The sequence below is a fragment of the Panulirus ornatus genome, chromosome 15 (genome assembly GCF_036320965.1).
Source record: "Panulirus ornatus isolate Po-2019 chromosome 15, ASM3632096v1, whole genome shotgun sequence".
Taxonomy (NCBI): Eukaryota; Metazoa; Arthropoda; class Malacostraca; order Decapoda; family Palinuridae; genus Panulirus; species Panulirus ornatus.
Window position 1 is genome coordinate 9,418,775 of NC_092238.1, and position 17,323 is coordinate 9,436,097.

The 17,323-nt window shown below is 39.8% G+C and overlaps 1 protein-coding gene across 7 annotated transcripts in view; it reads right to left on the bottom strand.

Annotated features, from left to right (window-relative positions):
• Nucleotides 1-17,323, bottom strand: part of DIP2 (disco-interacting protein 2) — a 520,124-nt gene that overhangs the window by 40,606 nt on the left and 462,195 nt on the right. For all 7 annotated transcript variants that reach the window (XM_071670477.1, XM_071670476.1, XM_071670474.1 and 4 more), the window contains 7 exons: nucleotides 16,378-16,587; nucleotides 14,816-14,956; nucleotides 14,388-14,508; nucleotides 6,246-6,480; nucleotides 5,945-6,084; nucleotides 3,989-4,209; nucleotides 3,555-3,767 (listed from right to left, as the gene is read on the bottom strand). In XM_071670477.1, coding sequence (XP_071526578.1) covers nucleotides 3,555-3,767; nucleotides 3,989-4,209; nucleotides 5,945-6,084; nucleotides 6,246-6,480; nucleotides 14,388-14,508; nucleotides 14,816-14,956; nucleotides 16,378-16,587 — 1,281 coding nt within the window. The remainder of the gene's footprint in view (nucleotides 1-3,554; nucleotides 3,768-3,988; nucleotides 4,210-5,944; nucleotides 6,085-6,245; nucleotides 6,481-14,387; nucleotides 14,509-14,815; nucleotides 14,957-16,377; nucleotides 16,588-17,323) is intronic.

A 17,323-nucleotide genomic window follows, 5' to 3' on the forward strand; every position in this document is an offset into this window, starting at 1 on the left:
CACTAATCATTATATGCCCTATATAGTAGCAGTACTCATGAAACAGGAGTTGTGGGAGTATGTGATAGAATGTAAGAAAGTAAATTCTCGATTAATATGGGTAAAACTGAAAGTTGATGGAGAGAGATGGGTGATTATTGGTGCATATGCACCTGGGCATGAGAAGAAAGATCATGAGGGGCAAGTGTTTTGGGAGCAGCTGAATGAGTGTGTTAGTGGTTTTGATGCACGAGACCGGGTTATAGTGATGGGTGATTTGAATGCAAAGGTGAGTAATGTGGCAGTTGAGGGGATAATTGGTATACATGGGGTGTTCAGTGTTGTAAATGGAAATGGTGAAGAGCTTGTAGATTTATGAGCTGAAAAAGGACTGGTGATTAGGAATACCTGGTTTAAAAAGCGAGATATACATAAGTATACGTATGTAAGTAGGAGAGATGGCCAGAGAGCGTTATTGGATTACATGTTAATTGACAGGCGCGCGAAAGAGAGACTTTTGGATGTTAATGTGCTGAGAGGTGCAACTGGAGGGATGTCTGATCATTATCTTGTGGAGGCTAAGGTGAAGATTTGTATGGGTTTTCAGAAAAGAAGAGTGAATGTTGGGGTGAAGAGGGTGGTGAGAGTGAGCTTGGGAAGGAGACTTGTGTGAGGAAGTACCAGGAGAGACTGAGTACAGAATGGAAAAAGGTGAGAACAATGGAAGTAAGGGGAGTGGGGGAGGAATGGGATGTATTTAGAGAATCAGTGATGGATTGCACAAAAGATGCTTGTGGCATGAGAAGAGTGGGAGGTGGGTTGATTAGAAAGGGTAGTGAGTGGTGGGATGAAGAAGTAAGATTATTAGTGAAAGAGAAGAGAGAGGCATTTGGACGATTTTTGCCGGGAAAAAATGCAACTGAGTGGGAGATGTATAAAAGAAAGAGACAGGAGGTCAAGAGAAAGGTGCAAGAGGTGAAAAAGAGGGCAAATGAGAGTTGGGGTGAGAGAGTATCATTAGATTTTAGGGAGAATAAAAAGATGTTCTGGAAGGAGGTAAATAAAGTGCGTAAGACAAGGGAGCAAATGGGAACTTCAGTGAAGGGCGCAAATGGGGAGGTGATAACAAGTAGTGGTGATGAGAGAAGGAGATGGAGTGAGTATTTTGAAGGTTTGTTGAATGTGTTTGATGACAGAGTGGCAGATATAGGGTGTTTTGGTCGAGGTGGTGTGCAAAGTGAGAGGGTTAGGGAAAATGATTTGGTAAACAGAGAAGAGGTAGTAAAAGCTTTGCAGAAGATGAAAGCCGGCAAGGCAGCAGGTTTGGATGGTACTGCAGTGGAATCTATTAAAAAAGGGGGTGACTGTATTATTGACTGGTTGGTAAGGTTATTAAATGTATGTATGACTCATGGTGAGGTGCCTAAGGATTGGCGGAATGCGTGCATAGTGCCATTGTACAAAGGCAAAGGGGATAAGAGTGAGTGCTCAAATTACAGAGGTATAAGTTTGTTGAGTATTCCTGGTAAATTATATGGGAGGGTATTGATTGAGAGGGTGAAGGCATGTACAGAGCATCAGATTGGGGAAGAGCAGTGTGGTTTCAGAAGTGGTAGAGGATGTGTGGATCAGGTGTTTGCTTTGAAGAATGTAATGTATATGAGAAATACTTAGAAAAGCAAATGGATTTGTATGTAGCATTTATGGATCTGGAGAAGGCATATGATAGAGTTGATAGAGATGCTCTGTGGAAGGTATTAAGAATATATGGTGTGGGAGGCAAGTTGTTAGAAGCAGTGAAAAGTTTTTATCGAGGATGTAAGGCATGTGTACGTGTAGGAAGAGAGGAAAGTGATTGGTTCTCAGTGAATGTGGGTTTGTGGCAGGGGTGTGTGATGTCTCCATGGTTGTTGAATTTGTTTATGGATGGGGTTGTTAGGGATGTGAATGCAAGAGTTTTGGAAAGAGGGGCAAGTATGAAGTCTGTTGGGGATGAGAGAGCTTGGGAAGTGAGTCAGTTGTTGTTCGCTCATGATACAGCACTGGTGGCTGATTCATGTGAGAAACTGCAGAAGCTGGTGACTGAGTTTGGTAAAGTGTGTGAAAGAAGAAAGTTAAGAGTAAATGTGAATAAGAGCAAGGTTATTAGGTACAGTAGGGTTGAGGGTCAAGTCAATTGGGAGGTAAGTTTGAATGGAGAAAAACTGGAGGAAGTAAAGTGTTTTAGATATCTGGGAGTGGATCTGCCAGCGGATGGAACCATGGAAGCGGAAGTGGATCATAGGGTGGGGGAGGGGGCGAAAATTCTGGGAGCCTTGAAGAATGTGTGGAAGTTGAGAACATTATCTCGGAAAGCAAAAATGGGTATGTTTGAAGGAATAGTGGTTCCAACAATGTTGTATGGTTGCGAGGCGTGGGCTATGGATAGAGTTGTGCGCAGGAGGATGGATGTGCTGGAAATGAGATGTTTGAGGACAATGTGTGGTGTGAGGTGGTTTGATTGAGTAAGTAACGTAAGGGTAAGAGAGATGTGTGGAAATAAAAAGAGCGTGGTTGAGAGAGCAGAAGAGGGTGTTTTGAAATGGTTTGGGCACATGGAGAGAATGAGTGAGGAAAGATTGACCAAGAGGATATATGTGTCGGAGGTGGAGGGAACGAGGAGAAGTGGGAGACCAAATTGGAGGTGGAAAGATGGAGTGAAAAAGATTTTGTGTGATCGGGGCCTGAACATGCAGGAGGGTGAAAGGAGGGCAAGGAACAGAGTGAATTGGATCGATGTGGTATACCGGGGTTGACGTGCTGTCAGTGGATTGAATCAGGGCATGTGAAGCGTCTGGGGTAAACCATGGAAAGCTGTGTAGGTATGTATATTTGCGTGTGTGGACGTATGTATATACATGTGTATGGGGGTGGGTTGGGCCATTTCTTTCGTCTGTTTCCTTGCGCTACCTCGCAAACACGGGAGACAGCGACAAAGCAAAAAAAAAAAAAACATATATAGTTACATTTCCAAAATGGCTGTGTATTTTTTTGTTCCCAATAACCTTCCATCTTTGTTTAATCTCATCCATTCTTGGAATGAACCATACATTTCCCAATGAATGCCATGTCTCTTATGTATTTGCATTTCTAAGGCAATTTGAAACCCCTACATCATGTGCTATAGTGCCATTTGTCTCACTGAAGATAATATGGGGAAATTTTGTATTTTCTATGCATAATATGGGCCTAAGCAGCTAACAGTAAAATATATATCCTTAAATATGAGAGGGAAGGAGCATGTACTTATGTGCTAGATTTCTAACTAAAGATGATATGGAGCAACTCTGTATTTTCTATTCATGGGATACGTCTAAATAGCTAGCAGTAAAATGTTTATTCTTGAATGGGTGGATGGGTGGGGTGGGGGGGAATAAACATGTGCCTTACTGAAGACGTTATGGGGCAATTCTATATTTTTTTATGCATAGTATGGGGCTCAGCAGCTGACAGAAAATTGTCTATCCCTGAATATTTTTAATTCACCACTCATTTCAGTCATTTGAAATACAAAAAACAAATCACAATATACTGACCTCTTCTTCTGAGCAATCTGGTCTCTGTTCAGCTATGACACATATTCTTTCATCTCTCAAGACTTTATGAGAAAAGACAGCAATGCGGCCTCGATATATAAATTTCATAGGTTCCACTGCTAAGACCGTGGCAATAATATCATCTGTGTTATGTTTACGGCCAGTGACTGTCATAAGCCCATCCCGGGAACCACAGACAAATACCAGGCCACCCTGTTCAATAAACTGATGTCAGTTGTGTGCTTTGTTTCATGGAATAAAGAAATCACTTTATCGCATCCAATAAAGCAGTTAGCTTGGCAAGTATAATAGGTTTTCAACATGATGAATTACAAACATTTACTACTTAATCCTTTTTCAGTAAGACATGGTGTACAACTAAAGAACTTAAGTAATTCATATTTCCAGCATGCCACAAAAAGTAGTATACTCACAGGCCCCAAGAATCCAAGAAGTCCCGTTCTGACAAATGAAGAACTGTCAGACATAGGAGTACTGTCTGGAAGCAGAGGCTGGACCCTAAAGGTTGTATTGGTCATACCCTGGAGGCCCCAATATTGATCACCAACAGCTCCACCCGCAACACAGATCTCTCCAACCTCATCCGTTCGACACAGATAAGGTTGACCTTCTAATTTCACAACTACAATCATTGCTGGTGAAAAAAGAAACATTTTTAGTTTTACATGCCTGAAAAGATAAGACTATAATATGTTTCCTAAATAAAATGTAAGAAAGGGAAAAGTAATTGCCTTTTAAAACAGAGAAAGGGAAAGTTCAAGAGATGGAGTCCCTGATACTCCCTCCCAAGACAGCACAGACTGGTAATTGCATTCATAATGATGCAATGACACTGCCAAACATTACAGCAAAGTTTGCCTAAAACAATGAGATGATGACATGAAAAGTTGTCTACAAGTTATATATCAGAACAAGTACAGTATATATGTGTGGAAGGAAAAATATAATCTGGAAGAGAGTTCTACAGACAGAAGATGCAAGGAACAAACAAGATGACAAGGTTGTGCATAAAGAATTTCAACACTATAACAGTGGTAAGAAATGAAATGGGAAGATGTACATCTGATTTTAAAAAATGAGGCATAATGGACTAGGTTTCAACAAACCACTGATAAAGTACCACTGAATAAGAAAAAAGGGATAAGAATCATCAACATGAAGAGTAGGAATGTGAACAGAGGGTAACAAATGGCAGATAAAGATACTGGGAAACATTTCATTGTCACAATTACATCTTAATATGTTACTTACTTCCATATTCAGAAATGCTTTAAAGGTCTGAACTGATAGAGGATGTGTTTAATATGAGAAAAAGAAAAGTAGAAGCAGAGGGGCTGGAAAGTGAGTTGAAGTATGTAAAGTGGAATCATCTCCATAAAATAAATATAAGTTAGAAGATGAAGAGAGAATCTCATTTATCCAAAAAGAATACGAGTAGGTGATAGGACAGAACTCTGAGGCCCAACAATGTTGACAGCATAGAAGGAAGACACTCCATCAATGATCAACTTCAATGGAATAGCAAAAAAACAAACCTATACATTAAGGAAAAGAAGCAAAAAAAAAAAAAATGGAAGGGAAGGGGTTTCAAAAGTGAAGACTTATGTCATACCCAGTAAAATGCTTTAATGTCCAGGGGGTATGATACAAATATCACCAGACACTCCTGAAAAGTAGTAGAGGCGAGTCATAAAGGAGAGGTCACTAGTAGACTTAACACTACAAAATCCATACTGGCAACCAGAGTGAAAGCAATAGGATTCTAAGTGTTCACAAAAGTAAGAGTTAAGGAGAGTTTAGAAAACTGGAGACAGCAGAAGTGAGACTTAGGAATGGGCTCCACCAAGCCATGCTTCCAAGAGAAACTTATAACTTGAAAACTTACAACTTGAAGGAAGCCATCTGGAATGTACGCTTTGTCCAGAGTAGGAAGAGTACTTACAAGATCCTGCATGCAGAGAATATAAGGGATGGCAAGGTTCTGTGGGAGATGTAATATGAGAGGATTTGATGCAGAATTTTCCAAAGTTAAAATAAAAGGTAATAAGGCACCAAAAAGAGCTGCTTTGTCAGTTAGAGAATTAACTAAAGACTGATCATGTTTAAAAAGAAGAAAAGCTGAATTACATAAGCTATCGGAGATGGTTTTGGTTAAGAACCAAAAAGATTTGTCTGTAGAAGCAGACAAAGCAGGACACTTTCTTTTTATGAAGGTGTGCTGGACAATATGGAGATAAGTTTTACAAGAAGAAATGAAAGCAGAGTGGTTTTAGATTAGGGGAAGAGTTTCATGGTCCTTAATGCTCCGTCCCTGATGAAACATACACCAGAGCTGGAGTGATCAATCTGATTTTCACTGTTTTACTGACCTCCTGGTAAAACTTGGCCACAGTCCTGGAGTGTAAGGGAAGTGAGGGAGTTTTCTTGGTCCACACGCACCACACCATAACTCAAGCCCTGCATGCTTAACACTCCACGGCCTACAGCATTAGCACCTCCATGACCTGGTCTGAGAGGAAAAAAATAAAATTACTACCAAAACTTTGATGGTGTATATATAGTTATGTTTGAATGAATAGTTGCATTTCTCAACTGAATGAGAAATGTTAAGGATAAGGATAACTCCTAGATAATTACACATATCAAAATAAAGTGTTTTATGAAACTTACCTCCTAACTGAGACAGTAAGAGCCTCTGGAGATGATGCACAGGGACAAATGGCATCTGGCCTAAGACCTTTACTTTGAAACACAGCAAGGAATTGGTCACATGATGAAAGAGACCAAGGGTTGGCTCCATCAGCTACTAAAAGTAGGCGTAATGATTGAAGACTAACATCTTTGTGATCTTTAGTAGCCAACAGACCCCAATGAAGGTCACGGGACTTAACTATGGCTATGCTTGCTGAAAAGGATATAAAACAACCAATTACTTATATAATAAACAACCAATTACTTAAATAATAAAAGATATCACATTTTGAAAAGAGAAAATAAACTCCGAAGCAGGATAAGCTGTAGTGTCTTAATATTCTCAAAGTCTTACCTGTTACCCAAATTTATCCATCCTAGTGAAACCACATATAATGTACCAATAAACATAAGAGCTAACCTGGAGGATAACTTGCCCCATCCAGGCTAACAACTCAAGATCAAAGGTGAAACTGATGGCATACACAAGTCTGAATAGTTGTATGATAGTAGACAGTTCAGGAGGTGGAGAAACACTCCTTCCCCATAGGATTACATGTAGGTAATTACACTAAGGTGATTCAACAAATGAGACCAGTCTCCATTTAAACCACATTATACACAAAATCCAATTCCCAATCATTCCTCTAACTTCTTTTTGTACTAGTTTGCCATTTACCACACTGCACAATAGTGTTAGGAAAAGATGAAGAATGGCCTCATTTGTTCATGTCCATTCTTTAACTTCATGTATAGTATACCGTTTCCTCTTTTCTAAAAACTTCAGCAAATCTTCACCGTTGCCTCTCTGTACATTCACCTCCAAGAGTCTCTCTTTTATACATCTTTCAATCAGATTATAATCTAAAAATGTCCAATGATCATCTTTCTTGCATGTTCCTCTTTATGAACCAGGTATTCCCAATCATCAGCCCTTTCTTCAGCCCAAAACTCAACAAGTTGTTCACCATTTTTATTCCCAATATTGGGAAACCCATGCCTACCAATTAGAGCCCTAAAAGCCACACTATTCACTTTCATTTCAAATCACGCTTTATTGATAACTGATCTTTTGTAACACAACTGCTGATACACTCACTCAGCTGCTCCTTCAACACCCACCTCTATTATGTCATTCTTAAGGTCAGGTGTATAAGCACTAATAATCATCCATCTCTCATAATTCAATTCAATTTTTACCCGCATCAGTCAGGCGCTTACTTCCTTACACCCTTTAACACATTACCAATACCTTCTTTAGCAAAAGTGCTACCCCTTTCTGAACTCACTTCCTCATATTAACCCAAAGACATTTGCAAACTTCTCTTCCCCTTAACCTTGAATTTTGTTTCACTCAAAGTAAGAACATCAAGGTTCCTATTCTAACACATACTTCCTTCACATCTTGGGTGCATTTAAACATATTTATATATCCTAGCCTGAACCATCAGGAAGGTGCAATCCTTGCTAGGTTCCTTCATCTGTTCCAACTTTTGAAATCTAAAATACAGGAAAGGGAAGGTTTTCAAGCCAAGTGCTCCCACCCCTCTTAATTGCCTTCTAAAACACACATAAAATATCTGGGAAATATTTATTTCATACTTGTTCTCCATTTCCCACATCAGCAAGGTAACACCAGAAACAGCCAAAGAAAAGGTCACACACACTCACATCCATTCTTTAGCTGTCATGTGTAATGCATATATACAAATTATATATATAATTTACTTCTTATTATTATACTTGACTGCCACTTCCTGCATCAGAAAGGTAGCACCAGGAAACAGATGAATAGCTCATCCACTCATATACATATACATAACTGTCCATACAAGCACATATACATATACATTTTTTCATACATATTCAATATTTCCTGCATCAATGAGGTAGCGTTAAGAACAAAGGAGTGAGCCTTAGTGGGAATATCTTCCTTGGCCCCCTTCTCTGTTCCTTCTTGAAAAAAAAAAATAAAGGGGGGGGGGGATTTCCAGCCCCAACTCCCTCCCCTTTGTAGTAAACCATGAAAAGGTCTGTGAGGCCTGGATGTGGAAAGGGAGCTGTGGTTTCAGTGCATTATACATGACAGCTAGAGACTGAGTGTGAAGGAATGTGGCTTTTTTTGTCTGTTCCTGGCACTGTGTTGCTGGAGGAGGGGGATGCTATTTCGTGTATGGTGGGGTGGCGACAGGAATGAATGAGGGCAGCAAGTATGGATAGGTACATGCGTATATATGTATATGTCTGTGTATGTAAATGTATGTATACGTCAAAATGTACATGTATTTATAGGAGCGTGTGTGGTTGTTTATGTATATACATGTGTATGTGGGTGGGTTAGGCCATTCCTCGTCTGCTTCCCTGTGCATCCTCACTAACGTGGGAGACAGAGGTTAAGTTTAATAATAAATAAATAAATATATATATTCATACATATGGAAAGAATGAGCAAGAACAGGATGACAATATATGTGTTGGAAGTGGAGGGAACAAGGAGAACAGGGAGACCAAACTGGGGATGGAAGGATGGAGTGAAAACGATTTTGAGTGATCAGGGCCTGAAAAAGGTGTGCATGGGATAGAGTGTACTGGAACAATGTGGTACACAGGAGTGGACTTGCTGTCAATGGATTGAACCATAGCAACTGAAACATTTGGGGTAAACCATGGAAAGGTTTGTTTTACACTTCATCATTTTCCATGTTCTTACACCACATATTGTCCCTTAAACTTTTCCTTTCCTACACATCCTCAGCTACAGCCCATTCCTCGCATTCATATAACACTCCTGGAAGTAACATACCTTCAAACATACCTATTTTCCCCCCAGATAACAATCTCTCATTCCACACATTCTTCAATGCTCCTAGAACCTTTGCCCCATCACCTACCCTATGAAACAATTCCTCCTCTAAGGTTCCATTAGCTGCCATGACTACAGCTATATACCTAAATCACTTCATTTCCTCTAATTTCTCTCCATTCAGACTCAAATCCCATCTAACCTGTCCTAAACCTAATAACCTTGCTGTTCTTCACATTTGCTCTCAACCTCCTCCTTTCACACATTCTTCCAAACTCGGTTACCAACTTTGGTGATTTCTCACCAATGCTGTGTCATAAGCAAACAACAACTTACTCACTTCCCAGGCCCCCCATCATCCCTTACTGCCCTTGTCTCCAAGACTTGCATTTACCTCTCTCAGCATCCCATCCATAAACAAATTATAAACAAATTAAACATCCATAATGATATCACATGCTTCTGCCGTCCACTTGTACACACACCTCACACTCTTAATAAAAACTTTTCACTGCTTCTAGCAGCTTTCCTCCTGCACCATATATTTTCAAACCTTCTGCAAGGCATCTCTATCAACCTTATCATATGCATTCTTTAGATCCATAAATGCCACATACAAATTTTTCTTTTTCTCTAGGTAGTCTTACACACAACATTTAAGGCAAACATCTGGTCCAAACATCCTCTGTCACTTCTAAAACCACAATGTTCCTCCCCAGTCCAAAGCTCTGTAAATGCCCTCACTCTCTCAGTACCTAATTTCCCATGCAACTTACTAGGTACACTCATCAAACTTATACCACTGTTGTTTGAACACTCACCATTATCCCCCTGCAATTATATAATAGCACTATACATGTAGTCTGTCAATCCTGAGGTACCTTACCATGATCCATATATACACTGAAAATCCTAACTAGCCAATCAACAACACAGTCACCCCCTGCAATATCATCCATTCCAGCTGCCTTGACACACTTTATCTTATGTAAGGCTTTCAACATCTAATCTTTATTCACCAAACCACTCCTCATGACTCTCTCATTTTGCTTACCTCCCTGATCCAAACAGCCTAAATCAGTCACCTTATCATCAAACACATTCGACAGTCTTCCAAAATACTCACTCCACCTCCTCCTCAGTTCATCACTACCTGTTACCACTCACATAACTGAACCCTTCATCAATGTTCCCATTTGTTTTCTTGGTTTTCGCGTAATATCAACCCCTTCCAAAACAAAACAACTTATTCTCCCTGACATTTGTTTGATATTCCCTCATCCCAACTCTAATTTGTCCTCTTTTTCAACCCCAACAACTTCCTCTTTACATCCTGCCACTTTCTCTTATACATCTCACAATCAACTGCATTCCTTTCCTAAGTATTACCCATATATCTCTCTTTTCTCTTTCACTAGCAAATTTATTTTATAAACACTACTCACTAGCCTTTCTAATCTGCCCACATCTCACTTTGTGCATACCACATGCATCTCTTGCCCATGGCAGCATTACTTTACAAATACACCCTATCTCCTCAACCACTCTCCTAGCTTCGTTTATTTTCACTATTTGCCATTCTGCACACAATCTCTCTGGATATTTCTTCAGGCAAATCTCTTCCAAGTTTACTTACTCTCAACACTCTCTTCTAACCCATAATGTTTCCTCTTTTCCAAAATCCTCTACAAATCTTGACCCTCACTTCCACAAGGTAATGACCAGACATCCCATCACCTGCCCCTCTCAGCACATTCACAACCAAAGGTCTCTCTTTTCCACTCCTATCAATTAGTAAGTTATCCAATACTGCTTGCTGACCATCTTTCCTACTGACATACTTATACTTGTATACGTCCATCTTTTAAAATCAGGTATTCTCACTCACTAGCCCTTTTTCAACAAATCATTAAAACTACGTACTCCAAATGCTGTCATGTGATTGGCTGTTATTTGGATCCGTTTACATTCATTTCCATCATTCTGGAAGGGCAAAAATGGGTATGTATGAAGGGGGTGACTGTGTTGTTGACTGGTTGGTAAGGGTATTTAATGTATGTATGACTCATGGTGAGGTGCCTGAGGATTGGCGGAATGCATGCATAGTGCCATTGTACAAAGGCAAAGGGGATAAAGGTGAGTGCTCAAATTACTGAGGTATAAGTTTGTTGAGTATTCCTGGGAAATTATATGGGAGGGTATTGACTGAGAGGGTGAAAGCATGTACCGAGCATTAGATTGGAGAAGAGCAGTGTGGTTTCAGAAGTGGTAAAGGATGTGTGGATCAGGTGTTTGCTTTGAAGAAAGTATGTGAGAAATACTTAGAAAAGCAAATGGATTTGTATGTAGCATTTATGGATCTGGAGAAGGCATATGATAAGAGTTGATAGAGATGCTCTGTGGAAGGTATCAAGAATATATGGTATGGCAGGCAAGTTGCTAGAAGCTGTGAAAAGATATTATCAAGGATGTAAAGCATGAGTATGAGTAAGAAGAGAGGAAAGCGATTGGTTCTTAGTGAATGTCAGTTTGCAGCAGGGGTGCCTGATGTCTCCATGGTTGTTGAATTTGTTTATGGATAGGGTTGTTAGGGAGGTGAATGCAAGAGTTTTGGAGAGAGGGACAAGTATGCAGTCTGTTGTGGATGAGAGAGCTTGGGAAGTGAGTCAGTTGTAGTTTGCTGATGATACAGCGCTGGTGGCTGATTTGGGTGAAAAACTGCAGAAGCTGGTGACTGAGACTGGTAAAGTGTGTGAAAGAAGAAAGCTGAGAGTAAATGAGAATAAGAGCAAGGTTATTAGGTACAGTAGGGTTGAGGGACAAGTCAATTGGGAGGTAAGTTTGAATGGAGAAAAACTGGAGGAAGTGAAGTGTTTTAGATATCTGGGAGTGGATTTGGCAGCGAATGGAACCATGAAAGCAGAAGTGAGACACAGAGTGGGGGAGGGGGCAAAAGTTCTGGGAGCGTTGAAAAAAGTGTGGAAGGCGAGAACATTTTCTCGGAAAGCAAAAATGGGTATGTTTGAAGGAATAGTGGTTCCAACAATGTTATATGGTTGCGAGGTGTGGGCTATAGATAGAGTTGTGCGGAGGAGGGGGGATGCGTTGGAAATGAGATGTTTGAGGACAATATGTGGTGTAAGGTGGTTTGATCGAGCAAGTAATGAAAGGGTAAGAGAGATGTGTGGTAATAAAAGAGTGTGGTTGAGAGAGCAGAAGAGGGTGTTTTGAAATGGTTTGGTCACATGGAGAGAATTGTTTTGAAATGGTTTGGTCACATGGAGAGAATGAGTAAGGAAAGATTGACAAAGAGGATATATGTGTCAGAGGTGGAGGGAACGAGAACTGGGAGACCAAATTGGAGGTGGAAAGATGGAGTGAAAAAAGATTTTGAGTGATCGGGGCCAGAACATGCAGGAGGGTGAAAGGCGTGCAAGGAATAGAGTGAATTGGAACAATGTGGTAGACTGGGGTGGACGTGCTGTCAATGGATTGAACCAGGGCATGTGAAGCATCTGGGGTAAACCATGGAAAGTTTTGTGGGGCGTGGATGTGGAAAGGAAGCTGTGGTTTTGGTGCATTATACATGACAGCTAGAGAATGAGTGAGAACGAATGTGGCCTTTATTATCTTTTTTTTTAGCACTACCTCACGCACATGCGGGGGGAGGGGGTTGTCATGTGTGGCCGGGTGGCGACAGGAATGAATAAAGGCAGCAAGTATGAATTATGTACATGTGTATACATATATATGTCTGTGGATATATATATATGTATACGTTGAAATGTATAGGTATGTATATATGTATATGTGTGTGTGTGGACGTGTATGTATATACATTTGTATATGGGTGGGTTGGGCCATTCTTTCGTTTGTTTCCTTGCGCTACCTCGTCAACACTGGAGACACTGAAAAAAGTATATAATATATAATATATAAGAAGGGGGCGAAAATTCTGGGGGCCTTGAAGAATGTGTGGAAGTCGAGAACATTATCTCGGAAAGCAAAAATGGGTATGTTTGAAGGAATAGTGGTTCCAACAATGTTGTATGGTTGCGAGGCGTGGGCTATGGATAGAGTTGTGCGCAGGAGGATGGATGTGCTGGAAATGAGATGTTTGAGGACAATGTGTGGTGTGAGGTGGTTTGATCGAGTGAGTAACGTAAGGGTAAGAGAGATGTGTGGAAATAAAAAGAGCGTGGTTGAGAGAGCAGAAGAGGGTGTTTTGAAGTGGTGTGGGCACATGGAGAGAATGAGTGAGGAAAGATTGACCAAGAGGATATATGTGTCGGAGGTGGAGGGAACGAGGAGAAGAGGGAGACCAAATTGGAGGTGGAAAGATGGAGTGAAAAAGATTTTGTGTGATTGGGGCCTGAACATGCAGGAGGGTGAAAGGAGGGCAAGGAATAGAGTGAATTGGAGCGATGTGGTATACCGGGGTTGACGTGCTGTCAGTGGATTGAATCAAGGCATGTGAAGCGTCTGGGGTAAACCATGGAAAGCTGGGTAGGTATGTATATTTGCGTGTGTGGACGTATGTATATACATGTGTATGGGGGGGGGTTGGGCCATTTCTTTCGTCTGTTTCCTTGCGCTACCTCGCAAACGGGGGAGACAGCGACAAAAGTATAATGAATATATAAATATTAGTAGTCCAAACATTATTATATGGCTGTGAGGCATAGGCTATAGATAAGGATATGCAGGGGAGGGTGAATATGTTGGAAATGAAATGTTGGAGGATAGTATGCGATGCAAAATGGAATGATTGAGTAAGTAATAAAAGGGTTTGAGAGAGGTGTGGTAACAAAAAAAAAGTGTGGCTGATAGAGCTGAAAAGAGTGTGCTGAAATGGTTTGGATATATGGGGAGAATGAGTGATGAAAGGTCAACAAAGAGGATATTTATCAGAAATGGAGGGAACAAGAGGAGGAAGACTGACCTGGAGATGAAAGGATGGAATGAAAAAGATTTTGAGTGATTAGGGTCTGAAAATGCAGGAAGGTCAAAAGTGTGCATGGGATTAAGTGAACTGGAATGATAAGGTACACTGGGATCGATGTGCTGTTAATGGACTGAACCAGAAGATGTGAAGCAGCCGGGGTAAACCATGGAAAGGTCTGTGGGGCCTGGTTGTGGATAAAGAGCTGTGGTTTTGGTGCACTGCACATGCCAGCTAGAGAATGGATGTAAGCGAATAAAGCTTTCTTCATCTGTTCCTAGGAAATGGCGATTAAATATGAAAAAATATCAATACATGTGCTAAATTACAGGTTACTCAATAGTAACGTTACAATGATGTGAAGGACATCAAATACCTTTAAATCTGGTGATCATATGCATCCATGAGGCTGGATTGACTTTCATGACAGAATATGGAATGAAGATGACATGCATCCCATTGAACACAGAACACAACATGGAGTGCCAAAGCCCAACCTGAAAGAATATACAAATATATATAAATATATATACTTTTTTTTTTTTTTTGGGGGGGGGGGTCATATTAACAGTAAAACATGATGCCATAAATTTTGCAGCTAATATATAAACCCTTATGAAATTTACTACTTGTCTCCTTTGAAAAGAATTATCAGAACACAAAAAAACAAACTCCATGAATCCCAAATATCAACAGTGATAAAAAAGAACCCATAGGAATCATCCAAAGGCAACTTCATAAAAACCAACTGTTTTGCAGGTAATTTTCAATGAAATCCGAATGCTTCAAAGAAATTCTACTTACCTCCCGCTTAAAGTCGAGGACACATACAGCAACTTCTCCTTCAGTGTAGTTGCATGCAGAGGTAAGAGTCCGACAATGTGCAAGCATTGCCGTTCTTGTTACCACTACACCTTTTACTGAACCATCCTTGTCTGTACAATACTGAAAAGGAACAAATAATTAAGCTACAATTAAAGAGTACATTAGGAAGCATTCTTCCACAATACAGATGTGTACAGTAATAAGAAATACAAATAACCTTTACAATATCAATCAAAAATCACGTAACAAAATAAATCTGGGGATGATGACGATTAGGAAATGTATACTGAGGGTGACTTATGGTCAGTGGACTGAATCAGGGCATGTGAAGTGTCTGGGATAAAACCATGGAGACGTCTATGGGGCCTGGACGTGGATAGGGAGCTGTGGTTTCAGTGCATTACACATGATAGCTTGAGAAAAGACATAAATGGCTGTGGCCTTTCTTAATCTGTTCCTGGCACTACCTTGCTGATGTGAGAAATGATGATCATGCATGAAAAAATAAATGTAACATGTCTTTAAACTTGTGTATGTACACACAGACACACATCTGGGCCTCTATGGTAAAGTGGTTACCATTGCTGAACATGAGTCAGCATGTGCCAACCCAGAGTTAGACCCACGTGGGTTCAAATCCTGAGTGCTACAGTAAACCATCCTCCCTCTCAGGGTTGGTGGATAAATGGGTACCCGAGTTAGGCTAGGGTATGTGTGCATACATGCATAGGAATTAAGACATGCTACTTATTATATACAAGGTTACGAGATGGGGAAATATGAGTGCAAAAACCCCTGTAACACAAATAGTAATTACACATGCTAGCCTAAGCCAAATACCTGTTTATCAACCAGCCCCAAGGGATGGATGAACAGCTGGATTGGCTGTAAGCCAGCTGACATAACCAGGATTTGAAACCACGCAGGTGCATGTATGACTCATGGTCTGGTTTGCTAACCACAACACTAACGAGGCCTGTGTGTGCTTCAATCATAAGCATTCTGCTGTCAGACTCATTACAAACTTTAAACTTCTTTATAAACTAATTCCTACTGTCACAGTAGAATTAGCTTTTGCAAAATTCTATCCTTGCTTTAATCATATATATATATTCATATGTGTTGTTCTCTGCCTGATACACAAAATGTATTCTATGAATTACAATCACAGTATCAGTCCTTCAGAGATATTTTCAATAATTCTGAAGTGTAACACAGCATTTCATAGGTCAATCACTTCAAATAAAGATCAGATTAATATTTTTCAACTCAGGAAGGATAAAGAGTAAAGTTTAATGATGTTGCAATCTGCAATCTATAACACCCCCCAATAGTTAAGAGGCTTTTCCAAGCACTGTTCATTAAAAACTGTGTTTCTTATAAAGAGGGAGCACTGCATTTCATTAAATTCCTACATAACCTTGCCACTATAAACCATGAATATGAGATATATACATTTGGTGACTTCTGTTCTACATTTTTAGGAAACTCTAACCTAAACACTTCAGTTTCCTACATATTACTAGGAACCAGATACTAACCTCAATGTATGCAGCAGTATCATCTGAATGTCTAGGAGGTGTCTGCCAATCTTTAGGGGGTTTTGGTAGATGGTCAGTGATAAACCATGTAAGCTTTGGCCAGCCTTTAAAGCACACTACTTCACCAGCACTAGTCTTTGGCATGCCTTTGAAACAAGCTTCTGAAGTTAAAGCCACTGATACACCACAGCTTCCCAAAAGAAAGCCAATCTGAAAGAAAAAGTATTTTCAATTTAGCCTCAAAACACACTAAAGTAAAATATCAATGGTCTGATTTACAAGTATGTGAAAAAATCTGATATTTGTTAAACAACTTACAAGCATATATTTCAGGAGTAATACTGCATTTCTAAATATTCTATTGAAACCCTTTAGCAACGATCTATGTGTATCCAACGGGACCCTACAGATGATGCCATTTTGAATTTTCAAAAATAATCAAAATTATTTTAGCCATCGATTAATGAAAAAATATTAGGCTAAGAAAAAAATCTGATAGAGTAACCAAAATTCTTGTTGTACAGACATTTATGTATGGTGCACCACATACCCCAACCAATATTCTTGTTGTATAGACATTCATGTATGGTGCACCACAAACCCCAGTTTTTTTTATTTAAAAAATAAAGCAATTCCATGAAGGGTAGTTAAAAATTTTGAAAAAATAGGGGGGAAAACCTGATAAATTAACCATATATAAGGCTGTACAGACACTAAATTTGGCTTATCACACTTTATTGAATTTGTTGACTTATCCATCTCCTCTTCTCCATCAGGACCAATGAATCACTGATACACAAAGAACTTTTCCTAGTGCCAACAGTTCAACACTGCAAACTCCGACAAACGTGTCGATAAAATTCTGTTTCACATGGTATTCATAGCATTTTTATTCTATCTTTAAAACACTAAATTAACATTACTGTTACCAAATGGAGCCATTTCA